General features: G+C 44.0%; 1 protein-coding gene across 5 annotated transcripts in view; it reads left to right on the forward strand.

Moving 5' to 3' along the window:
- Positions 1-24,410, forward strand: part of LOC139373269 (intersectin-1-like) — a 60,720-nt gene extending 36,310 nt beyond the window's left edge. For 3 of the 5 annotated variants that reach the window (XM_071113584.1, XM_071113587.1, XM_071113585.1), the window contains 23 exons: positions 86-207; positions 357-556; positions 973-1,094; positions 1,277-1,291; positions 2,243-2,571; positions 2,736-2,910; positions 3,306-3,511; positions 4,114-4,196; positions 4,673-4,839; positions 5,220-5,387; positions 5,726-5,924; positions 6,612-6,806; positions 10,302-10,423; positions 10,567-10,673; positions 10,959-11,142; positions 14,700-14,798; positions 15,385-15,552; positions 15,790-16,002; positions 18,777-18,898; positions 19,117-19,199; positions 20,459-20,542; positions 21,515-21,688; positions 21,943-24,410. In XM_071113584.1, the coding sequence (XP_070969685.1) occupies positions 86-207; positions 357-556; positions 973-1,094; positions 1,277-1,291; positions 2,243-2,571; positions 2,736-2,910; positions 3,306-3,511; positions 4,114-4,196; positions 4,673-4,839; positions 5,220-5,387; positions 5,726-5,924; positions 6,612-6,806; positions 10,302-10,423; positions 10,567-10,673; positions 10,959-11,142; positions 14,700-14,798; positions 15,385-15,552; positions 15,790-16,002; positions 18,777-18,898; positions 19,117-19,199; positions 20,459-20,542; positions 21,515-21,688; positions 21,943-22,091 (3,486 nt within the window). In that variant the 3' untranslated portion in view covers positions 22,092-24,410. The remainder of the gene's footprint in view (positions 1-85; positions 208-356; positions 557-972; positions 1,095-1,276; positions 1,292-2,242; positions 2,572-2,735; positions 2,911-3,305; positions 3,512-4,113; positions 4,197-4,672; positions 4,840-5,219; positions 5,388-5,725; positions 5,925-6,611; positions 6,807-10,301; positions 10,424-10,566; positions 10,674-10,958; positions 11,143-14,699; positions 14,799-15,384; positions 15,553-15,789; positions 16,003-18,776; positions 18,899-19,116; positions 19,200-20,458; positions 20,543-21,514; positions 21,689-21,942) is intronic. The other 2 variants (XM_071113586.1, XM_071113588.1) reach the window with 1 other exon arrangement.
- The last annotated feature ends 291 nt before the right edge of the window (positions 24,411-24,701 follow it).

A 24,701-nucleotide genomic window follows, 5' to 3' on the forward strand; every position in this document is an offset into this window, starting at 1 on the left:
TGTGACGTGAGTGTTGTGTTGAGTCCCGGCGATCCCGCCCACACTTCCCCTCACCGGTCCTCCTCTATCCCACGCTGCCTTGCAGGAGCTCCGAGAGATCCACAGCAAGCAGCAGAGGCAGAAGCAGAAGGATCACCTGGAGGGAGAAATCAACATCCACGCCATCGCCCAGGAGAGGGCCAAGTCCGCCGAGCTCACAGACGGAAGGTGTGTGTGATTGTGTGTGGACACCATATGTGTGAGCGAGCTGCTCCTATGTCCTCTCAATCTGCATGGGTTACACGGATGCAGCCCCATTACTGTGATCCAGTCTGTTTACAGAGTTTACCTCTGGCACACCCATTTCCTCTCTCCAGGTTGTCTGCCACTGACGAGGGCTTGGCGTGGCAAGATGAGGGCACGGTGGAGGCCCCCACCCCGCCCCCCCAGCCCTGGATGAAGCGCGTGAGTGAGGAGGGGCACACTAAGAAGGACATGCAGGACAAACTCAACCAGCTCTTCATGCAGCAGCCTGAACCAGGGAAACTCATGAATCAGAGCCAATGGCCCACGGGCGGTACGTCTCAAAAATAAAATGTATTACAAAGAAGCCTTGAAAGAGCATGCATACAGTAGAACATTTACACAAAACGCCGATTTCTGGACTGACCAGCAATATCGAACTGGGACAATTAAATCATACCACAAATATGTGTACCGGCACCGTAAGGTATCTGAATAAATGATTAGAACATGCATGTAGATTCAATTCACACAATTTAAGATTTTGTGTCAAGTTTGATGCAGTTTTTAAGTAGTCACGAGTATTTCAGTGTTTCCGAATGACATCCATTCCAAACATCTTCAAATCTCAGAGGTCCTAGACCTCTGTAGACGTTCTAAGAACGTTTGGATGTACCTGGTTCCGTGTGTGAGAGAAAGATGTGACCATGTCCTGTGTTCCTCTCCCCCTTCCTCGTCTCCTCCCTGCAGACAAGATCCCGGTGACTGGGTTCAACCAGGACAAGGTCAAGGTGGTCTTCTACCGGGCGCTGTACCCCTTTGATGCCCGCAGTCACGATGAGATCACCATCACCCCTGGAGACATTGTCATGGTGAGAGGCAAGCTGTCAATCACTCCTGCCAAGCACCATTTGTGTGTATGTTATGGATGTTTTATGTGAAGTGATTAGTCTATATGAAGGAAGGTGTGTGTGTGTGTGTGTGTGTGCGCGTGCGTGCGAGTATTAACTTTTACCTCCTGACTCTCTCCCAACTTTGCTCACTCTACCTGAAGGTGAAAGGGGAGTGGGTAAGTGCAGGTCCACTGTCCAATCAGCTGCTCACCTGTGATCCCAAAACCTGCTCTCATTTATCCATCTCATCTGCTGTCAACTCTCCATAAGCACTTAAAGAATTGAACTGTTGGTTGCATGTTTGTGGTTGTATATCCATTATATGGTCAGTATACTCGGAGGATACACACTTGTTCTCAAAGGGCATCTGATCATACATCTATACAAGCGTGCCACTACGTTGTATACTGGATAAAGCATCTTGTAAGCTGCAGAGAGTGAGACGTTTATACAGACACATTTAAACCTATTTCACCGAGTACTCCTTCAACAAAGCAGTCCCAAAGCCATCCACTGTCATTTTTATCCTCTCAGCTTATCTTCATGACCATCCGCATGCTTGGAAAGGAAGAGGTGATATTCGACTTGTCTTGTGAATCGCGAACATCCATTCCAAAAGTGGTCCAACCACTCTGTCGTATGTTTTAAATAAGGAGTAACCACACATGGCTGGGCAACCACAGTCCACAGGATTTATTGTAACCGCTCTTAATTTATTTTTCCCACGATTTATCAATCTAATCCTGTATTGGCTCAACAGTATCTTGGTCCAGACTACTCGCCTCAGAGTTTGGATCCATTTCAACTCACTCAATTCAGGAATTTCCTCATTGCTTTTCAGCAAAGCTTTTCAGTACATGTTCCTAATTTGAAATAGAATTGATCCTAACCCTGCTGTCAGCTATGAGCCTGTAGCTGGTTAAAGGAAAAGGTCCAACGGATAGTGTGATCCCTGAGGACTGGGGTTGTGGGTTGTTCTTGGCATAGAAATATAGTTACTAGAAGATACACTCTATTGCCCACCCGGTCCACTCATCACAGCATGACTTGAATGAGAATATTTCTATAGTCTTCGATGGCTCTGTAGTGCTATGATTGTGAACTGATCTTTGAACTTCAACCCCCAGGTGGACGAGTCCCAGACAGGTGAGCCAGGCTGGCTGGGCGGCGAGCTGAAGGGGAAGACAGGCTGGTTCCCTGCCAACTACGCTGAGAAGATCCCAGAATCCGAGGTTCCCATGAGCCTGCGGGCCAGTGCCGCCACCACGGGCGCCGCGCCCAAACTGGCCTCACGGCTCACACCCACCGCCGCCTCAAACACACCCACGCCACCCAGCCAGCCAATGGCAACCCCTCCCCCGGCGACCGCTCCCCCTGCCCCCGGCCCCTGCCCTGGCCCTGGTCCCGCCTCTTCCTCCTCCTCGGCATCAAGTAACTGGGCAGATTTCAGCACCACGTGAGTGACAGCTCCAACCCTTCCTCTCACACAGCACTCAATACAATATAATGCAATATAATACAATCCAAGTGTTTTTCAGTCATAGTCTTACATACACCAAGTTATTAATTGAAGAGAAATCAGAGTTTGAGTTGGTAAACTGTGTGTTCCTCTCTACTCAGATGGCCGTCCACCAGCTCTGTGGAGAAGACTGAGACTGGGGAGGGCTGGGACGCTTGGCCCACCCAGCCGTCTCTCTCTGTGCCCAGTGCCGGGCCCGGGGGCCAGCTGCGCCAGCGCTCTGCCTTCACCCCCGCCACTCTCACTGGCTCCTCTCCATCTCCCGTCCTGGGACAGGTACAGTAGTTTTTAGAATATATATTTATTTATTTTATTTATTTCTATTTAAACAGGGAGTCACAATGAGACCCAGGTCTCTTTTACAAATGAGCCCTGCAACATACAAAAATGCACATTAAATACAAAGTACACATATCAGTCTTATAATAGTAATAATAATACATTTGATTGTAACACTCAGTTTAGACCACACCGAGGAGCACAGGAACATGTCATCTAGGTCCTAGCAGGAGGATGATATTGACTACCTGAAGCAGTGCGGTGGCACTGTCAGATGAATGAAGAGCAGGACTTATAAACAGCACATAGAGATTCTATAATACATTTCTTCTCTTCCTATTTCTCTTCCTCTCCCACTCCCCATTTCTTTCTCTCCTTTCTTTCCCTCTCAGGGGGAGAAGGTGGAGGGTTTGCAGGCTCAGGCTCTGTACCCGTGGCGGGCCAAGAAGGACAACCACCTCAACTTCAACAAGAGCGACGTGATCACAGTGCTGGAGCAGCAGGACATGTGGTGGTTCGGCGAGGTGCAGGGCCAGCGGGGCTGGTTCCCCAAGTCCTACGTCAAGCTCATCTCGGGCCCCGTACGCAAGTCCATGAGGTGAGGAGTATGAGGATGAAACTGTCCCTCCCCCATAGTCACATTTATCAATAATATATTTTTATATAACTGTTATTGGAGTATTATTATTAACCCAAACAATTATTTCTAGTCATGTGTTTTAATTGGACCCTTATCAACTAGGAGAGATGCTTTTGCGAGGGTGACCTGTTGAGCAGGATAACTGCAGCAGGGCTGCTCAACAATCTTCCTCGACATCTAGCGTCCTGTAGGTTTTCAGTCCACCTCTAAACTAGCATACCAGATTCTGCTAGTTAAGGTCTTGTTGTGCAACTAGTAAGTAGAATCAGGTATGTTAAATTAGGGTTGGACTACAAGACGGTAGATCTCCAGGAAGAGGGTTGGGCAGCCCTGGACTACAGACTTCAGCCAACTTCCAAGTAAATCCCAACTTGATTATGTCTAGGAGGGAGCAACATGGCTGCCATGGAATGATGTGACATCATGCTTTTTTTTATTGAAACTTCAATGGCCAAGTTCTCTGTTGTGCATGGCTTTAGTCCCTCTCCATCTAGAGTGTATTGTTATATTAGCCACCGGCTTGGCTCTCTGAGTGAATGTTTGCCCTCTCTCTGGTGCAGCATTGAGTCTGGCTCGTCCGACAGCCCGCCCACCATGAAGAGACCCACCCCGTCTCCTACCAAGACCATGGACCCAGGAGAAGGTGGGTGATGGACCTAGACACACACAGAGCCCAGTATATAGTTGGAATCCCTTGCGGTGAAACTGCCACGTCCATTTGCAATATTACAAAAACAAATAAATTACTTCAAACAATGAGCACTGTTGTTTTTTTCTCTGACATCATTGCACATGCGATAGAACAGCAGAGTATGTACTACGATTATTTTTTTTAACATGACGCTGGATGCTCATGTCCTTTTTGATAAGCAAAACAAAAACAATAACAAATACGCCTGGGGCAACCAGTGGCACCGTTTCACCTATCGCGGATCTCGGCTTTAAAATACTCTTTCTCTCAGACTATGTTCCACACCATACATACAAAACGGAACACTTACACCAGAGTTTATCATGGAACACAGCATGTTCCAGTTACTCTACCCATTTAGATTAAATCCTGTGTAAAAAAAAAGTGTATGAACAGACCCTGTAGCTCAGACATGTTGTGTTTCCCAGAATACATAGCCATGTACACCTACGAGAGCAACGAGCAGGGCGACCTGACCTTCCAGCAGGGCGACGTCATCGTGGTCACCAAGAAGGAGGGCGACTGGTGGACGGGCGTGGTCTCGGGCAAGACGGGGGTATTCCCTTCCAACTACGTCAAACCCAAGGACTCTGAGGTAACTTCTAGGAAACACTCAAGTCGTTGTGTGGCGATTCATAAACTCTGCGATGCAGTCCTGTCTGATCAGCTCTCCCAGTAAAACCAAAGCTCTCTCCTTTAAAAATAAATACAAATATTTGAGTTTTCCTTTTTAGGTTTCAGACATAAACAACAGTAGGACAATAAATTATTTTGCCACATGTTAATACATACACATAGAAAAATATACTTTACGCGTTCCATTGCTCTCCTAACATGAGCGAATATTCACGTTGAACATAAAACAAATAGAGTATGCTAGTTGGCCAACATTAGCTAACGTTTCACGAACTGCATGCCTTGTATAACACACCTCTGTGCTTCCAGTAAAACCAGAGCTCTCGGTCTTCCCTCTAGGGACTGGGACCCGCAGGGAAGACGGGAAGCCTGGGGAAGAAGCCCGAGATAGCCCAGGTCATCGCCCCATACACGGCCACGGGGGCCGAGCAGCTCACCCTGGCGCCCGGCCAGCTCATCCTCATCAGGAAGAAGAACCCGGGGGGCTGGTGGGAAGGGGAGCTGCAGGTTGGAGGACCATCTCAACACTACTCACCACAAACGAACCCCACACAACACTTACTTGAAATGTCATAGCAGATGTTTTAAATGCTAAGTTGTGTTCATATGTAGACATAGATGTGACAAAAATGTGCTTAATATATAATATAATAGTAATATACAAGGTGATATGGTAATTTATACATAGACAGTGATGTAGAAATTACAATACAGTAATGTAGATTCATTGTCATCCATTAATTTGCTTTAAACACTAGTGAAAGGGACTATGTTTCTTACTGTTAAAATGATCTTGCTCTGCCCCTGTGGCCTCTCCATACTCACAAGTCCTCTCATTGGTCCAGGCCCGGGGAAAGAAGCGGCAGATTGGCTGGTTCCCGGCCAACTACGTGAAGCTCCTGAGCCCCAGCACCAGTAAGACCACGCCCACAGAACCCACACCCCCCAAGCTGCCAATGCCCAGTGCAGGTAGGGGCCAGGAGCAGGGACCTGACGGGGGCCCGCCGGGGCCTTGGGGCCCCTCCTTGACTCAACATATGACTGGTACTAACACTGTGTTTGTACAGACATTCTCTGTACTTTCATGTTATATTAGCGTCCTTGATAATACCATTATTTCCTGTCATAATATTCTTTCATGTTATAGGAACATTCTTTACAATAACATTCTTTATAATAACATTATTTTCTGTTGAAATAATAACATCCTTGTAATTACATTATTTTCTGTTATAGTAACTTTCTTTACAATAACATTGTCATTATTAGTAACAAAGGACTGTGTTGTGAAGAAGGCCTGTTAGTACCTTTTTTTAAGGTCCTGTCCAGGAGTAAGTCCTAGCCCCTACACCCCTAGTCTCCTGTGTAGATCTGAGGGGATTGGATAGGTATAATTCATTTGGTAGTAACGCGACCTTGCCCTCTGATAAGCTATATGTAGACTTTTCTCCATAGTAGCCTATATAATACCCGTCCAATCCTCTCAGATCCTAAACAAGAGTTTTGGGCTTTGTTCGACATTGTCGACTGGTTTGATCTACAAATCGCCTTGTTTGCATCATTGATTATGAATATTTATTAGATCAATCAGTCGGTAACAATTTACCCACAATGCATCACAGATTTGATCAAACACTGCCTTTAGTCCCTTTTTTTTGTGGACTGGGCCTAAGTCTATTTATTGTATGGCCGTCTGACTGACCCTTCACTTGTATGTGTGTGTTTCTCCAGCAGTGTGTCAGGTGATTGGCATGTACGACTACATGGCGCAGAATGATGACGAGCTGCCCTTTGGGAAGGGCCAGATCATCAACGTGCTGAGCAGGGAGGACCCTGATTGGTGGAAAGGCGAGCTGAACGGTTCCGTGGGCCTCTTCCCCTCCAACTACGTCAAACTGACCACCGACACAGACCCCAGCCAACAATGTGAGTGCACACACTACTACTAAAGTCTTCCTCTCACAGTCACACCCAGCAGTTTGAGTACATACTGCACCCTTCTCTCTCTCTCGCTCACACACACTCACACACAGTCACATACTCACACACCAACATGGGTCATAACGAGTACTGTGATTACATTCCTTCCTCTCTCTTCCACACACACACACACTGATGTGGACTCCTGCTTTGTATAGACGTGACCTTCTTGTATCCTCTCACTCTTTTCGATACCCAATTCATTTCAACTAAAACCCTCGGAAACCTCTGGAATCTAATCAAATGAGACAGTGTTTAACAAGGGTACAAACTGTAGGCATCTGATCATACTGATACCTATGGGCCCCCTCTTTGAAGACCTTTCAGATCATGTATCATCCTCGGTTGAATAGAGGTGTGTGTGTGTGTGTGTGTGTTTGTACAGTCCCTCCTCACTAACATCTCCCTCAATGTCCTGTAGTCGCCCCCTCTCCTCCACATCCCTCATGCATACCATGGTTAGACTTCACCTCATCTGTTATGCTGCACGCTGTGTGTCGTCTCGTGAACTCGTCCGCCACCGACGTCCATTTAGTTCTGCACGCTCGTGTATTTGCATATTTTTCTTTCTTTTGTTGTTGTCTTGTTGGTTTGTTTCCTTTTTTGGTTTGCGTTTTTTGCTTATGTGCTGTGTTCTCCTCCTCTTTCTAGGACTCATATGTTGCCCATTCCCACTCAGCCTTGAAAGTCCTCAAAGAGACCCACTATCCCCTAAACACTGCCCCCGCGGGATGATGGGAGATGCAGCCACCCCGATCATGTGACTGCCACATGATTACCACCTGGCCTTGTGGGCTAGAAGAGTCAAGCTGCAGAGAGCAGGCCGTTACCTCCTTATATTCGAACTGTTAGACGCACTCGCCAAAATTGCCAAGCAGCTTCCTTATCCTTCACCGCTTTTTTTCTTCTTTTTTTTTTACAATTTACTTAAACAAATTAAACATTTATTATTAATTAAAACATTTCAATGTTTTTTTTAGGAAATAAAAAAAAAAAAAAAAAAACTACTTGAAGTGATCATATGAAATGGGAGACTGGATAGTGGGTCCTTTTGTGGCTTTCTGTGAACTTAGATTTTTTTGTAGATTTAGTCATTCTGCTTTTTTTCCATCACAGCACTACGGATTTGTTCGGACAGTTTTATTTGATTTTTTACTAATGAGTCAAATGGCTTCCATTTGACGTTAAGCTTCTCCCTCCCCTCCCTTACTAACCCCTCCCCCATCCGACCCACAGCTCCACAGAAAGACCCACTATTCATGACACACCGCATCAGACGGGCTGCCAAAACAACCAGGGCCTGGCCCGAAAGACTACCCCAAGCCCCTTCCCCGTACCCCTTCAGTTTGCAGATCTGAAGGAAACGGGATAGGTGTAACCACATTGCTTACATCTTACAGATCTGAACAAACCGGAGGGTTAGGGGATTGGGTGGATGGTTGGCTGTCCGACTGGGCCTGGGATTGGTTCATCATGAGCAACCTGTCTAATGGACTAGTCTAGGGGTTCAAAGGTCACGTTATAGGATGGAGGGAGAGATTATTACATTTACTATAGTGTACATCCAGACCACCCCTGCCCCAAAGCCAGCTCATACAGTGGACAGAGAAGCTGTCTGTCAAACCTATGGGTGGGACTGAACCTCTCCATTTATCCACTCACATATAGCTGTGTTTTTATATTCATACCAAACATTCTTTGGATGAATCGTGTTGTTTGGAGGTGCTGGGGTGTTTACTTTGTGCTGTAGCATTTTGTGAAACGAGGTTATGATCGATGCAAACCAAATATTGCACAGCCGCCACAAATGGAGAGGGGAAGGTACACACACACACACAGTATGCACAGACTTGGAATTGTGTGATTTGAATGGACACACAAAGTAAGTAAATTCTTGTCTCCTCAGAACTATGTATTAGTCACAGAGTAGATGGGTTGTTTTGTATTCATGAGTTTCCTCAGTTTGTTTACATGTTTTCTCCTAGATGTATGTCAATTGAAGTCTATGTCCCCAGTCACTATACCACGACAGTCTATTTTTTATAAATTAATGCAATTATAATGCATAGTGTTTTAAATATATATGGTTATGTAGTATTGTCATGTTTTCCCCTTCCCTCCTGAAGTTATTTTTTTTTACCAGTTTATGCAGTTGCCATTTGTAAAAAATCTGAAGCAACATGTCCATTTAGTTTGACCTTTTACTCTGTTATTTTGTCAAGAAAATCCCATTGAAAAGAACTGTGATTCAGCTGAATATGAACATACTACATATGAAAATAATACCCTCCTGATAATACCTTTTTAACAATGTTTACATATGAAAACTAAGAAAAACTAAGACTATGGTATTTTTTTTGTAGTCAATGTTAGTGGGAGACCAAGTTCTAGGGCTATATAGCTATGGCCTTAACCTATTATTCTCAAACAAAAGAAAAAGCATGGCATCATCCATTCAAAGCAATATACACACACACAGTAGTATTGTACTGGTACCATATCAATCTTGTTTGCATTTGTCACACAACAGTATTGTAATTTTATTGTTCTTCTAAAACACAAAGATGGAATTCCTGTATGCCGCCTTTTTTTATATAACCGTTTGGTTCCTATTGGTTCCACTATGTGACAGTATTGGTGTTTGCTGCTTTATGATTGGTTTGTTGGACTTTCCAATGTGTCTTTTGAGACCCATCAGTTTCAAGGAGGTTTGTACTCCGTTACTGACTCGGGTTTGAGAAGCACAACAAAAATTCTGACTACTCATACAGTATATTCAATACTCTATGACTATAAACTGAATTGCTTCTGGTCTGTTATGGAATCAACAACAAATCCAAAATGTAATCGTTGCACTTGGATTCCTGAAGCATTTTCTCAGAAATGAATGTATAAATTGAAAAATGTATACAAACAAGTCAGCTTTAATAAAAAGTGTCATGCCGTCTTTAATATAGAAAATGACGTGTGTAATGATTAAAAAGCTCAATGGCAACAGTGGACTTGTGTTTTTATTTACTGATATAAAAACCAAAGGGTTTGTTTACTTGAGACCTACCACCATTTTTGTCCAAAGCATGTTTGCTTTAAGACTTTTTATTTATTCCTTTTGTAGACCACTCTGGAAAAATTACAAGGGTCTAAAGAATTATGCATTCCTTTTTTTTATGTATGATGTTAGGCTGGCTTTTTAGGAGAAGACCTTTTTACCCTACACCTTCTAAATATATTTCTTTATACATTTTGTTTATTTCAATGACTTGTTCAGGTGTCAAGTGTCTACGTGCCTTGAACTTTCAAGACGGAAAGTCCAAAGTGCCAGCCATTGGCTTTCTGTGGAAGTTTGTTTGAGAGATGGGACACTGAGATTGTGTTCTGATTGGCTGTTTAGTATTTGAGTGACAGAGGGGAGCTGATCGAAGCTGTTGTCCTGTTCCACAGGGTGCGCTGACCTGCACCTGCTGGACATGCTGACACCCGTTGAGAGGAAGAGACAGGGCTACACGCACGAGCTCATCGTCACCGAGGAGAACTATGTCAATGACCTGCAGCTCGTCACCGAGGTAGCCACACTACATGCATACATTCACTCCATGGTAACATGATCACACATGCAGTCCAAGCATACACTCTCTGCCATATCTGCATTACATGCAAATGTTTCCGGAACGTTTGTGTTAACATTACGTCAACGCTTCCTCGCCAGGTCTTTCAGAAGCCTCTGCTGGAGTCGGAGCTTCTGACAGAGAAAGAGGTGGCCATGATCTTTGTCAACTGGAAGGAGCTCATCATGTGTAACATCAAGCTGCTCAAGTACGCCCCCTAGCCACCTCTGGTCCTGTTGTCATAACTATAGTTTAACTGGCTGTATGGTGGATAGCAGCTGATTTAAAAATTTTAAAAAACATTGTGGGTCTTCATGACTCATGGCTTAAAGGGGCAATCTGGGATTGGTATATTGTACACATTTTAAAGTAATGACATTGCCATTTATTCTTGTAAACAAACACGGTACAGCTTCAGAACATGGTTAAAACTATAACCAGACTCAATCGTCCCATTCTCTTCTGCCCCCTTCCTCCGGTCCCCCATCACCAGAGCTCTGAGGGTTAGGAAGAAGATGTCGGGCGAGCGGATGCCGGTGAAGATGATTGGAGACATTCTGACAGCCCAGCTGCCCCACATGCAGCCCTACATCCGCTTCTGCAGCTGCCAGCTCAACGGGGCCACGCTCATCCAGCAGAAGACCGACGAGGTGCCCGAGTTCAAGGACTTTGTCAAGGTAATGGAGAAAGGCCGCAAAGAACGTGTTGCATGCGTCACTATCCCAAATGGCATCATATTCCCTATATAGTGCACAACTTTTGACCAGAGCCCTATGTTTGACTATTTTGTATTGAACTCTTATTGGCCTCGAGTGTCTGAATGTCTCGTGCTCATTCAGTTTGTTCATGCACCTTGTTTGGTTGGCTGTGAATAGCCTTGATCTCAGCCGTACTTGGTTTCTTCGTGTGATGTCTGACACAGCAAGACTAGACTGAGATACTAGCGTCAGTATACAGTATACTAGGCTGGGACTGATCCAATGTGATTCATATATATATGTATGTAGGATATACATATATATATATATATACATATATATATACATATATATATATATATGTATGTAGGATATACATATATATATACATATATATATATATATATGTATATATATGTATATATATATATATGTATATGTATATATATATATATATATATATATATATATATATATATATATATATATATATATATATATATATGTATATATATATATGTATATATATATATATATGTATATATGTATATGTATATATACACTGCTCAAAAAAATAAAGGCAACACTTAAACAACACAATGTAACTCCAAGTCAATCACACTTCTGTGAAATCAAACTGTCCACTTAGGAAGCAACACAGATTGACAATACATTTCACATGCTGTTGTGCAAATGGAATAGACAACAGGTGGAGATTATAGGCAATTAGCAAGACACCCCCAATAAAGGAGTGGTTCTGCAGGTGATAACCACAGACCACTTCTCAGTTCCTTTGCTTCCTGGCTGATGTTTTGGTCACTTTTGAAAGCTGGCGGTGCTTTCACTCTAGTGGTAGCATGAGACGGAGTCTACAACCCACACAAGTGGCTCAGGTAGTGCAGCTCATCCAGGATGGCACATCAATGCGAGCTGTGGCAAGAAGGTTTGCTGTGTCTGTCAGCGTAGTGTCCAGAGCATGGAGGCGCTACCAGGAGACAGGCCAGTACATCAGGAGACGTGGAGGAGGCCGTAGGAGGGAAACAACCCAGCAGCAGGACCGCTACCTCCGCCTTTGTGCAAGGAGGAGCAGGAGGAGCACTGCCAGAGCCCTGCAAAATGACCTCCAGCAGGCCACAAATGTGCATGTGTCTGCTCAAACGGTCAGAAACAGACTCCATGAGGGTGGTATGAGGGCCCGACATCCACAGGTGGGGGTTGTGCTTACAGCCCAACACCATGCAGGACGTTTGGCATTTGCCAGAGAGCACCAAGATTGGCAAATTTGCCACTGGCGCCATGTGCTCTTCACAGATGAAAGCAGGTTCACACTGAGCACAAGTGACAGATGTGACAGTCTGGAGACGCCGTGGAGAACGTTCTGCTGCCTGCAACATCCTCCAGCATGACCGGTTTGGCGGTGGGTCAGTCATGGTGTGGGGTGGCATTTCTTTGGGGGGCCGCACAGCCCTCCATGTGCTCGCCAGAGGTAGCCTGACTGCCATTAAGTACCGAGATGAGATCCTCAGACCCCTTGTGAGACCATATGCTGGTGCGGTTGGCACTGGGTTCCTCCTAATGCAAGACAATGCTAGACCTCATGTGGCTGGAGTGTGTCAGCAGTTCCTGCAAGAGGAAGGCATTGATGCTATGGACTGGCCCGCCCGTTCCCCAGACCTGAATCCAATCGAGCACATCTGGGACATCATGTCTCGCTCCATCCACCAACACCACGTTGCGCCACAGACTGTCCAGGAGTTGGCGGATGCTTTAGTCCAGGTCTGGGAGGAGATCCCTCAGGAGACCATCCGCCACCTCATCAGGAGCATGCCCAGGCGTTGTAGGGAGGTCAAACAGGCACGTGGAAGCCACACTACTGAGCCTCATTTTGACTTGTTTTAAGGACATTACATCAAAGTTGGATCAGCCTGTAGTGTGGTTTTCCACTTTAATTTTGAGTGTGACTCCAAATCCAGACCTCCATGGGTTGATACATTTGATTTCCATTGATAATGTTTGTGTGATTTTGTTGTCAGCACATTCAACTATGTAAAGAAAAAAGTATTTAATAAGAATACATACATACATACATACATACATACATACATACATAAAAAATCCAGAAAATCACATTGTAGGATTTTTTATTAATTTATTTGCAAATTATGTTGGAAAATAAATATTTGGTCAATAACAAAAGTTTATCTCAATACTTTGTTATATACCCTTTGTTGGCAATGACAGAAGTCAAATGTTTTATGTAAGTCTTCACAAGGTTTTCACACACTGTTGCTGGTATTTTGGCCCATTCCTCCATGCAGATCTCCTCTAATAGCAGTGATGTTTTGGGGCTGTTGCTGGGAAGCACGGACTTTCAACTCCCTCCAAAGATTTTCTATGGGGTTGAGATCTGGAGACTGGCTAGGCCACTCCAGGACCTTGAAATGCTTCTTACGAAGCCACTCCTTCGTTGCCCGGGCGGTGTTTTTGGGATCATTGTCATGCTGAAAGACCCAGCCACGTTTCATCTTCAATGCCCTTGCTGATGGAAGGAGGTTTTCACTCAAAATCTCACGATACATGGCCCCATTCATTCTTTCCTTTACACGGATCAGTTGTCCTGGTCCCTTTGCAGAAAAACAGCCCCAAAGCATGATGTTTCCACCCCCATGCTTCACAGTAGGTATGGTGTTCTTTGGATGAAACTCAGCATTCTTTGTCCTCCAAACACGACGAGTTGAGTTTTTACCAAAAAGTTATATTTTGGTTTCATCTGACCATATGACATTCTCCTAATCTTCTTCTGGATCATCCAAATGCTCTCTAGCAAACTTCAGACGGGCCTGGACATGTACTGGCTTAAGCAGGGGGACACGTCTGGCACTGCAGGATTTGAGTCCCTGGCGGCGTAGTGTGTTACTGATGGTAGGCTTTGTTACTACTCATTCACTAAGTCCCCCCGTGTGGTTCTGGGATTTTTGCTCACCGTTCTTGTGATCATTTTGACCCCACGGAGGAGATTATTATTGAGATTATTGCAGATTCAGTCTTCCCAGCCTGGTGCAGTCAACAATTTTGTTTCTGGTGTCCTTTGACAGCTCTTTGGTTTTGGCCATAGTGGAGTTTGGAGTGTGACTGTTTAAAGTTGTGGACAGGTGTCTTTTATACTGATAACAAGTTCAAACAGGTATCATTAATACAGGTAACGAGTGGAGGACAGAGGAGCCTCTTATAAAGAAGAAGCTACAGGTCTGTGAGAGCCAGAAATCTTGCTTGTTTGTAGGTGACCAAATACTTATTTTCCACCATAATTTGCAAATAAAAGATCCTACAATGTGATTTTCTGGATTTTTTTTGTAATTTTGTCTGTCATAGTTGAAGTGTACCTATGATGAAAATTACAAGCCTCTCTCATATTTTTAAGTGGGAGAACTTGCACAATTGGTGGCTGACTAAATACTTTTTTGCCCCACTGTATATGAGTGTTATTAGGTTCTATGCTGATATCTGATAGTGATAATATTTCCTCTCCCCTACAGAGACTGGCCATGGATCCAGGTTGTAAGGGAATGCCCCTCTCCAGCTTCCTCCTCAAACCCATGCAAAGGGTGACGCGCTACCCCCTCATCATCAAAAATGTATGTACACACACATTCTCTCACACACACTCTTCTCACCATCCAAATAAACTGTATGTGATCGAGAAGCCTGACCACAGCCCCTGAAGCTAAACAGGGTTGGTCCTGGTCGGTCCCTGGATGTTAGACCAGATGCTGCTGGAAATGGTGTTGGAGGGCCAGTAGGAGGCACTCTTTCCTCTGGTCTAAAAAAATATATATTCCAATGCCCCAGGGCGGTGATTGGGGACATTGCCCTGTGTAGGGTGCTGTCTTTTTGGATGTTAAATGCCTGTCCTGACTCTCTGTGGTCACTAAAGATCCCATGGCATTTATCGTAATCTCATGTTAATCCCGGTGTCCTGGCTAAATTCCCAATCTGGCCCTCATACTGTTATGGCCACCTAATCATACCCAGCTTCCAATTGGCTCATTCATCCCCCCTCTCCCTTGTAACTATTCCCCAGGTTGTTGCTGTAAATGAGAATGTATCCTCAGTAAACCTACCTGGTAAAAATAAGGGTTAAAGAAAATAAATAAAATATTTAACTGATACATACACACACACTGGAATTGGCTGTCTGTAACTATGTGTGATGCGGCGCAGATCCTAGAGAATACTCCGGAGGCTCACCCGGACCATAGCCATCTGAAGCAGGCTCTGGAGAAGGCTGAGGAGCTGTGTTCCCAGGTCAACGAGGGCGTCAGGGAGAAGGAGAACTCTGACCGGCTAGAGTGGATCCAGGCCCACGTCCAGTGTGAGGGGCTGTCTGAGGTAATAGACACAGACACAGACACACACAAACACACAGAACACAAATCATTGTAAAATAAGATTATTTTTTTAACTGACTTGCCTGGTAAAATAAAGGTGAAATAAAACACAATGAAAAGCACAGGAACATGTACTTGATTCCACAAAATTACACACAATTGGCACAATTCCACACCGTGAACAGACTCACTCCCAACTCACTCACTCTGCCCTTTTTCTTTAACGACTTTCTTTAAGCAACTCGTGTTCAACTCGGTGACCAACTGCCTGGGCCCGCGCAAGTTCCTGCACAGCGGCAAACTCTACAAGGCCAAGAGCAACAAGGAGCTGTATGGCTTCCTATTCAACGACTTCCTCCTGCTGACTCAGATCATCAAGCCCCTGGGCTTCTCGGGTTGCGACAAGGTGTTCAGTGCCAAGTCCCACCTGCAGTACCGCATGTACAAGACCGTAAGTACTCTCCTCTCGCCAAAGTACACATTGTCCGCATTCCAAATTGCACCCTATAGGGAAGCAATTCTCAACTTGTGGGTCATGACCCAAATTTGGATAGTGTGAGGTTTTGAGTGGGTCATGGGTGTCTGAGTAAAAAAAATGAACGTATAAAAAAAAAATATATATACACTGCTTAAAAAAATAAAGGGAACACTAAAATAACACATCCTAGATCTGAATAAATGAAATATTCTTATTAAATACTTTTTTATTTACATAGTTGAATGTGCTGACAACAAAATCACACAACAATTATCAATGGAAATCAAATTTATCAACCCATGGAGGTCTGGATTTGGAGTCACACTCAAAATTAAAGTGGAAAACCACACTACAGGCTGATCCAACTTTGATGTAATGTCCTTAAAACAAGTCAAAATGAGGCTCTGTAGTGTGTGTGGCCTCCACGTGCCTGTATGACTTCCCTACAACGCCTGGGCATGCTCCTGATGAGGTGGCGGATGGTCTCCTTAGGGATCTCCTCCCAGACCTGGACTAAAGCATCCGCCAACTCCTGGACAGTCTGTGGTGCAACGTGGTGTTGGTGGATGGAGCGAGACATGATGTCCCAGATGTGCTCAATTGGATTAAGGTCTGGGGAACGGGCGGGCCAGTCCATAGCATCAATGCCTTCTTCTTGCAGGAACTGCTGACACACTCCAGCCACATGAGGTCTAGCATTGTCTTGCATTAGGAGGAACCCAGTGCCAACCGCACCAGCATATGGTCTCACAAGGGGTCTGAGGATCTCATCTCGGTACCTAATGGCAGTCAGGCTACCTCTGGCGAGCACATGGAGGGCTGTGCGGCCCCCCAAAGAAATGCCACCCCACACCATGACTGACCCACCGCTGAACCGGTCATGCTGGAGGATGTTGCAGGCAGCAGAACGTTCTCCACGGCGTCTCCAGACTGTCACGTCTGTCACATGTGCTCAGTGTGAACCTGCTTTCATCTGTGAAGAGCACAGGGCACCAGTGGCGAATTTGCCAATCTTGGTGTTCTCTGCACGGTGTTGGGCTGTAAGCACAACCCCCACCTGTGGACGTCGGGCCCTCATACCACCCTCATGGAGTCTGTTTCTGACCGTTTGAGCAGACATGCACATTTGTGGCCTGCTGGAGGTAATTTTGCAGGGCTCTGGCAGTGCTCCTCCTTGCACAAAGGCGGAGGTAGCGGTCCTGCTGCTGGGTTGTTGCCCTCCTACGGCCTCCTCCACGTCTCCTGATGTACTGGCCTGTCTCCTGGTAGCGCCTCCATGCTCTGGACACTACGCTGACAGACACAGCAAACCTTCTTGCCACAGCTCACATTGATGTGCCATCCTGGATGAGCTGCACTACCTGAGCCACTTGTGTGGGTTGTAGACTCCGTCGCATACTACCACTAGAGTGAAAGCACCGCCAGCATTCAAAAGTGACCAAAACATCAGCCAGGAAGCATAGGAACTGAGAAGTGGTCTGTGGTTATCACCTGCAGAACCACTCCTTTATTGGGGGTGTCTTGCTAATTGCCTATAATTTCCACCTGTTGTCTATTCCATTTGCACAACAGCATGTGAAATGTATTGTCAATCAGTGTTGCTTCCTAAGTGGACAGTTTGATTTCAGAGGTGTGATTGACTTGGAGTAACATTGTGTTGTTTAAGTGTTCCCTTTATTTTTTTGAGCAGTGTATATGTAGTCAAGTCTGAAATTAAACAACTCACACCAGGTAGGTAGGAAGTGTGTAGAAATTATAATTAATTTAAATTGTTCAGAGATTAAATATAAAAATGTTTCTTCAATCACAGTATTTTCAATATAGAATTATTAGCAACACTATTTTGGATGGTTTTGTGGTCTCAAGCCAGTGAGTTTATTAACATTCTTCATCAAGAATTTGGGCAAGATTGTATTAATGTTGTTCCCTTTATAGAAAAGTTTGTGGTCGTACGCACATCCTTAAAAACATAGGCGCTGGGCTAATAAAGAATACTAGTATAGAACAAGAAGGCCTGCACACCGTTAAAGCTCCCAATTCACCGCTTTATTGACTACGTTTCCATCTGAAACGGATCTTCGTTAGGTTGTTCCGTTGCCATGTAATTGCTATATTTACTATCAATAAAGCGCATGACTCGAACGTCGCCTCTCCCGAGCCTGTTGGGGAGTTGCAGCGATGAGACAAGATCGTAATTGGATATCATGAAATTGGGGCTAAAATGACAAAAAATTTAATAAAATAATTTTAAAGAAATATTTTCCACATTGTATTTTCGCAACTCATTTTGGCGATGGATTATTGGGTCGCGACTGAGAGAACCTGCTTCAATTTGGGTTCCAAGGCAAAATCACTTGAGAACCACTGCTATAGAGAATACAGTACTTTTGACCAGGGCCCATAGGACCACTTTGGGAGGAAGGAGAGATAATTGGGATGTAGCCTTGGTCTTGGACAAATCCCCACGTACAGTAGTGTGGCATGTTCAAGACCAGGGCTACATCCCGAATTATCTCTCCTTCCTGTACATTTGTTCACTTCTCTTCACTGATTTGAAAGGAAATGACCTGTATAAGAAATATTGTGGATATTCCCTCTACCCCAAACCTGCACCAATCTTATGCTTTTAGATTTGTGGGATATAGTAAACGAGTGCACAATTCAGGAACGAGATGAGATATTATTGCGATGCACCCCAGGAGTTCTGACCTTGTTGTGACCTTGGACCTTTGACCCCCACTATACAGCCCATCTTCCTGAATGAGGTGTTGGTGAAGCTGCCAACAGATCCCTCGGGAGACGAGCCCATCTTCCACATCTCCCACATCGACAGGGTCTACACCATACGGGCAGAGAGCATCAACGAGAGGTACACACACAGACGTATGCATGCAGTCACACACACACACACACACACACACACACACACACACACACACACACACACACACACACACACACACACACACACACACACACACACACACACACACACACTCTCTCTCTCTCTCTCTCTCTCTCTCTCTCTCTCTCTTACGCACACATAGCCAAGGCTTTCTTTTGACCTTGTTGTGATGACTCATGCAGGACTGCTTGGGTGCAGAAGATCAAGGCAGCTTCGGAGCTCTTCATCGAGACAGAGAAGAAGAAGAGGGAGAAGGCCTACCTGGGTATAATAGTCTCTCTCTGCTCCTCTATAGGTCCACTGTGTCTGGGAGGGACAGCTTTGTCACCTACCCTCCCGGACCAGGGTCTCAAAAGCACTGTTGGTAACACTTTATATGAGTGTCTTCTTTAAGTACCTTGGTATTATTACTTGAAGTTACCCCCTTATCGTTGTAACCTTGTATTTATGCAAGTAACATTTTGATTAAAATACATAGTAGTGTAGGAATTGTGGAGTTGAGTGATTTCTGTGTTATACATGAGGAATAGTGACTATTCCACTTAACAAAAATGGCTTAATTTCACTAAGAAGCAAGGAACTGGCTAACAATGATTTGGTTTCTAATGTCTGTACAGTGTTAGTACACAGGTATAAGAGCAACTTCATGTAAAGTGTTACCAAACTATCTCTCATGACAACTGAGTGTTTTCATGCTGGCTTAGTCTCCTCTGACTTTTCTGTGTGTTTGCCTCTGACCATTACGTTTAGGTCTGCCTCTGACCATTACGTTTAGGTCTGCCTCTGACCATTACGTTTAGGTCTGCCTCTGACCATTACGTTTAGGTCTGCCTCTGACCATTACGTTTAGGTCTGCCTCTGACCATTACGTTTAGGTCTGCCTCTGACCATTACGTTTAGGTCTGCCTCTGACCATTACGTTTAGGTCTGCCTCTGACCATTACGTTTAGGTCTGCCTCTGACCATTACGTTTAGGTCTGCCTCTGACCATTACATTTAGGTCTGCCTCTGACCATTACGTTTAGGTCTGCCTCTGACTATTTACGTTTAGGTCTGCCTCTGACTATTTACGTTTAGGTCTGCCTCTGACTATTTACGTTTAGGTCTGCCTCTGACCATTACGTTTAGGTCTGCCTCTGACCATTACGTTTAGGTCTGCCTCTGACCATTACGTTTAGGTCTGCCTCTGACCATTACGTTTAGGTCTGCCTCTGACCATTACGTTTAGGTCTGCCTCTGACCATTACGTTTAGGTCTGCCTCTGACCATTACGTTTAGGTCTGCCTCTGACTATTTACGTTTAGGTCTGCCTCTGACTATTTACGTTTAGGTCTGCCTCTGACCATTACGTTTAGGTCTGCCTCTGACCATTACGTTTAGGTCTGCCTCTGACTATTTACGTTTAGGTCTGCCTCTGACCATTACGTTTAGGTCTGCCTCTGACCATTACGTTTAGGTCTGCCTCTGACTATTTACGTTTAGGTCTGCCTCTGACTATTTACGTTTGTGTCTGTCTCGATGCAGTTCGCTCACAGAGGGCCACGGGCATCGGCCGGCTGATGGTAAACATTGTGGAGGGCATCGAGCTCAAACCCTGCCGCTCCCACGGTAAGTCCCTAGAGATGATCCCCTGCCACACCCAGAACTTAAGTTGATCTCAACACTGATCTCTGTGTCTCTGACACGAGAGAGTGACACACACCACCCTTTAATACATGTGTCGATTGCTGTTTAGTACTGTTAGTTTCTTATTTGTCAGAGTAAATAACTCACGGACACTAGAAGCTTTAAACAAGTTGAATCATTCTCAAAGGTTCTGTACAGCTGAAATCAGACAGCAAAACATTTCAGACATCAGTTTATATTCATCCTACTTAAGACACTCCTCCTCCTCACAGTTTATGGCTCCACAGGAAAGAAGGTAACCAGATACTAACCCTGATTACTCCCTTAAGGGGAACTGATATCACCCCTCACCTATTGATCCACAGATATCCATTTGTCTTCCCTATATCAACACATCGCTCTCCTCTCCTTCAAACACATTCCAAAGCCTCCTGTCTTTCTTCAGAGAACCATTAACTTCTAACATAGTCTCTTTCATGTACTATCATTCATTTACTACCTCAATGATCAAAGTCTAGCTGATCCCAACAGTACACAGGAGAAGAATGATAGTGTTAAGAGTACATGCAGGGGTCAAATAGTATTTTGAGCCTGCCTGCAGTGCCAGATGGGTGGGGTTTGCCCTTTTGGGATTATTCCATTGGTTCTATTTCACCAGGCCAGCTTAATCGAGCACAAGTATGTGGAAGATTTAAAATACTATTTTGTGGGGGAATACTCATATTGTTATTCTAAATGTCTATACAACTGCCAATCTGTTATTCGGTTGTAAAATTCTGGTAACTTGACAAAGTTTGTTCCAGAAATCCCCGTTTGAGAATTTAGGAATCAGGAGGGAATAAGCATAGAGGGAATCCTCCAACTTGGAATTCTTCAACCGGGATTTCTTTCAAACCAGGGTATTTGGGGAAAGTGAACGGAATTTCCCAACCCTAAGTTGTGATCTCTTCTCAGGTAAGAGCAACCCGTACTGCGAGGTGACGATGGGTTCCCAGTGCCACATCACCAAGACCCTGCAGGACACTCTCAACCCCAAGTGGAACTCCAACTGTCAGTTCTTCATCAAGGACCTGGAGCAGGACGTGCTGTGTGTCACCGTGTTTGAGAGGGACCAATTCTCTCCTGACGGTAAGACTACGGACACACACACACCCACACACACACACCAGAATAACACTCTGTTTAAAAAGGCTACGGTGAGACTATGCGAACACGCAAGCTCATACACACACACAAACAGCCTTTTACTGACTAGAGGCCTTTTTGATTCAGTGTGCCGTCATGCAATATATTCTATCCCAGTATAGGGTGTGACACAATCTTATATTGAACCCTCTTTACCTGTATACTCAACATCCCTCTGTCTGTCTGTTTGTGTGTAGATTTCCTAGGCAGGACAGAGATCCGTCTGGCAGACATTAAGAAGGACCAGGGCTCCAAAGGGCCTATCACCAAGAGGCTGCTGCTCCACGAGGTGCCCACAGGAGAGATTGTCGTACGACTGGACCTGCAGCTTTTCGAGGAGCCCTAGTCCATCCCAGTTCAACCCAGCCCTGCTCAGCCTAACCCAGCCTAACACCCATACTGTACACTCCCCCGTTACCCCTGCTCGAAGTCTCACCAAGCTCTAGTGACATTCCCCAACAGCCCAGCCCCACACTTGTGTGTGACTGTGTGAATTAATTTTCTGCAAAAGGGTCTTAAGTGATGTATTTTTTTCCTCTTTATGATTTATATCATTATGGTGTATGTATGATATCGTGATTCCACTATTATTTGGTTGAACAAAATTATGAAACATTCCTCAGCTAATCTAAAATCTCAAAGGCCGTCTTATAACGCAATGAACCTTTGAGACATGATATACTGTATGTAGAGAAATGTTGGAACAACACATATGATCATTGCTTATGCACTGTATGTCTTAAAGAGCCCACCCTGTGGCATTAACACCTGGTCCGTGTTCATTAGTTAACAAGTGGAAGCAAGAAGACTGAACCGGGCAATACTACCTTGTCCAATAAGAAATGTAAATTTTCATTTTCCGTTGCAAAACACCTTCCGTTGTGTGGCCTAATGAACACCACCCAGATGACCACACTGTTGTTGTGCCATCCCTCTGACAACAGACTGTAACCTCCCATATAACTTTTGACACTGTGTTCATGTTTATTAACAAACCGCTATACGGCTATTATGTCATTGCTTGTGTTTCTTTAATTCAAGCGTTTCAAGTTATTTATTTGTCGGTTTGAGACAAAGGTACAAAAGCAGGTACGTGAATATGAAGAGAGCGATACTTTGAGATATACCCTCAAAGGTTTGGTGAGACACTGGGAAAATGTGTTGGTGAAGGAAAGAACTGTTGTTAATGTTAGTATGCTGAGAATGAAAATGAAGCTAATCAGTCATCTTTATACTGTCCTTTATACGTTCCACATATTGAGTGTTGTGTTTCAGATTGGATATTCAAATGAAAGACCCAAAGAAATGTTTGGGTGTGTTTGAAACATTACAGAAGTACTGTACGAATGTACACACTAATATATTGTCTATCAAATTGGCTTAGCCCAAAATATATTGTTGAACGGTTTGAGGGAAATTGAAGAGCAGATTTCCTGTTTTCTAAATGATTTATAAATGAGTGACGATTTCTAGTTACATTTGCAGCGTAGGCCAAGATAATGAGTACCAATGTACTACAAATCATTTGTTTTTCGATGGTTAGAAGAATCATACGGTGATGTCAGGAATGTTTTTGTACTTGTTCCGAACAAGTCTGTTATTTTCAACGCATTCATATCTTCACGTTTTGTATGTATATTTTAGTTGTTTTTAATTGTATTTTTTCGTATGCCAAAAAAGCACTGTTTAATATAGAGTGCTATATTTGTGTTGAAAAGCCATTTGTAGGTGTTTTGTTTTGGAGACTGAGGTCAGGCTTTGTTGTGACGGACATATTTGGCCAATGCTGTAACTGTTTGTGAAGAGGTATTTCAGGTTCATTCAATTTGGGTCTCAAATTAATTTATTTCCTTTGTAAGAGAACGGGAATGATTATTTTGAGTGTTGTGTGGCACTGTGTTACATATTTATAGAAGCGTAGAAAGACAATTCAGATGAAAGGGAAATATCAGCCTCCAGGTGATATGAGACCATTTCAATCTTTCATATGGTCTTTTATCTGTTATTTCATTCTTTATGATGACCCTCCCATTATCTTGGGTTCTGCATTCGAAATGAGATGTACAAGGACATCTGAAGGCAGCAGAGACGACTGACTTCAGTCTGTTAAGTCTGACAATGTTAGCATAACACAGTGGAGGGGTAAGATCTTCACTCGTGTAATATTAGTTTAATGTATGTTGTTACCAGCTATGTATCCATGTAGATAATGTACAAATACTAGTGAAATTCCACTGTCGTGTTAGTGCGAGTGGTCAAGGAAAACAGCTTTTGCAGAGCCTGTTCCTTATGTGTAATGTCTAGGAGTGAGTGTGTAAAATTAACTTACTATTCTCGAGTGCTTTGGTTTGTGCTGGGTCTCCAAGTTGGAGGACTTAGATTATGACTAGTCATTTCCCTATAGCGTGCAACCTCTCTACCCCTTCCCGGTTACCCCACAGTAGTGCTCTTTTAATGTTCACTCTCAAACCAGTGATGCTCTCTATTATTTTTAATGAGCAAAGTCTTAACTGATAAAGTGCAGTATGTGAATATGTTGAAATATTTGAAAGGAGTATAAGTAATATATTACAACTACCGTAGAAGAATGTTGATGACAATGTATTGTTATCAATGTATGAGAAGTGTTGTCTTAAATGTTGAAAATAAAATTTGATTGGACCAATGAGTTTATATGTTTGGTTTGTAGCCTTAATTTACAAACATTGTAAATACTTAATAAAATGTATTTAAATGCATTTGGAATTTACCACCATATTACTTTTACATGATATGCTTCTCTCGTGGATAGTGTTCACTTCCGTCAGTGCCTGAAACGTTTATACATTGAAAGTATCATTCATGTTAAACCGGAGACGACGACGTTTCAATATTGAAACAATGTTGCAAATGTCAGAGACCGAGAGTACGGTTAATAAAAAAAGTATCCGCTATTGAAAACCCAAATGCTAGTCTA

The sequence above is a fragment of the Oncorhynchus clarkii genome, chromosome 18, assembly GCF_045791955.1.
Source record: "Oncorhynchus clarkii lewisi isolate Uvic-CL-2024 chromosome 18, UVic_Ocla_1.0, whole genome shotgun sequence".
In the NCBI taxonomy this organism is placed as follows: domain Eukaryota; kingdom Metazoa; phylum Chordata; class Actinopteri; order Salmoniformes; family Salmonidae; genus Oncorhynchus; species Oncorhynchus clarkii.